Source organism: Lottia gigantea, assembly GCF_000327385.1.
Source record: "Lottia gigantea unplaced genomic scaffold LOTGIsca_44, whole genome shotgun sequence".
NCBI lineage: Eukaryota > Metazoa > Mollusca > Gastropoda > Lottiidae > Lottia > Lottia gigantea.
Genome location: NW_008709540.1, coordinates 747,366 through 748,194, shown reverse-complemented (window position 1 = coordinate 748,194; position 829 = coordinate 747,366). Strand labels below are relative to the sequence as shown.

Here is an 829-nt window from a genome sequence, read left to right as displayed (position 1 = left end):
TTGAACAAACAGCTTATACTGCATATTCAAGTCTTTTTTGTCAACCTGTTTTATCATTGCATAATACCATCTACTAGGTAAACAAACAAAGGGTGACAACAGATAACAATCTTATCCTAATAACTGAAATTACGGTAGAGCCCTGGGACCATAATTAATTTCAATATTTTTGCAATATTCGACATGAGATCACGAAATCCTGCGAATAACTCAAACAATCGACTCAGTAACTCAAACAATCGACTCAGTAACTCAAACAATCGACTCAGTAACTCAAACAATCGACTCAGTAACTCAAACAATCCACTCAGTAACTCGAACAATCCACTCAGTAACTCGAACAATCAACTCAGTAACTCAAACAATCCACTCAGTAACTCAAACAATCCACTCAGTAACTCAAACAATCCACTCAGTAACTCGAACAACCGACTCAGTAACTCGAACAACCGACTCAGTAACTCGAACAATCAACTCAGTAACTCAAACAATCCACTCAGTAACTTAAACAATCAACTCAGTAACTCGAACAATCAACTCAGTAACTCAAACAATCCACTCAGTAACTCAAACAATCAACTCAGTAACTCGAACAATCAACTCAGTAACTCAAACAATCAACTCAGTAACTCGAACAATCAACTCAGTAACTCAAACAATCCACTCAGTAACTTAAACAATCAACTCAGTAACTCGAACAATCAACTCAGTAACTCAAACAATCAACTCAGTAACTCAAACAATCCACTCAGTAACTCAAACAATCCACTCAGTAACTCAAACAACCGACTCAGTAACTCGAACAATCAACTCAGTAACTAAACAATCA

General features: G+C 36.6%; 1 protein-coding gene across 1 annotated transcript; it reads left to right on the top strand.

The window, feature by feature from the left end:
- Positions 1-183: 183 nt before the first annotated feature.
- On the top strand, positions 184-822 carry LOTGIDRAFT_164224 (hypothetical protein; the record flags this gene model as incomplete). Its single annotated transcript, XM_009060730.1, has 1 exon — positions 184-822. One exon carries the CDS (start codon positions 184-186, stop codon positions 820-822), a length of 639 nt encoding a protein of 212 aa, XP_009058978.1.
- Between the last annotated feature and the right edge of the window lie 7 nt (positions 823-829).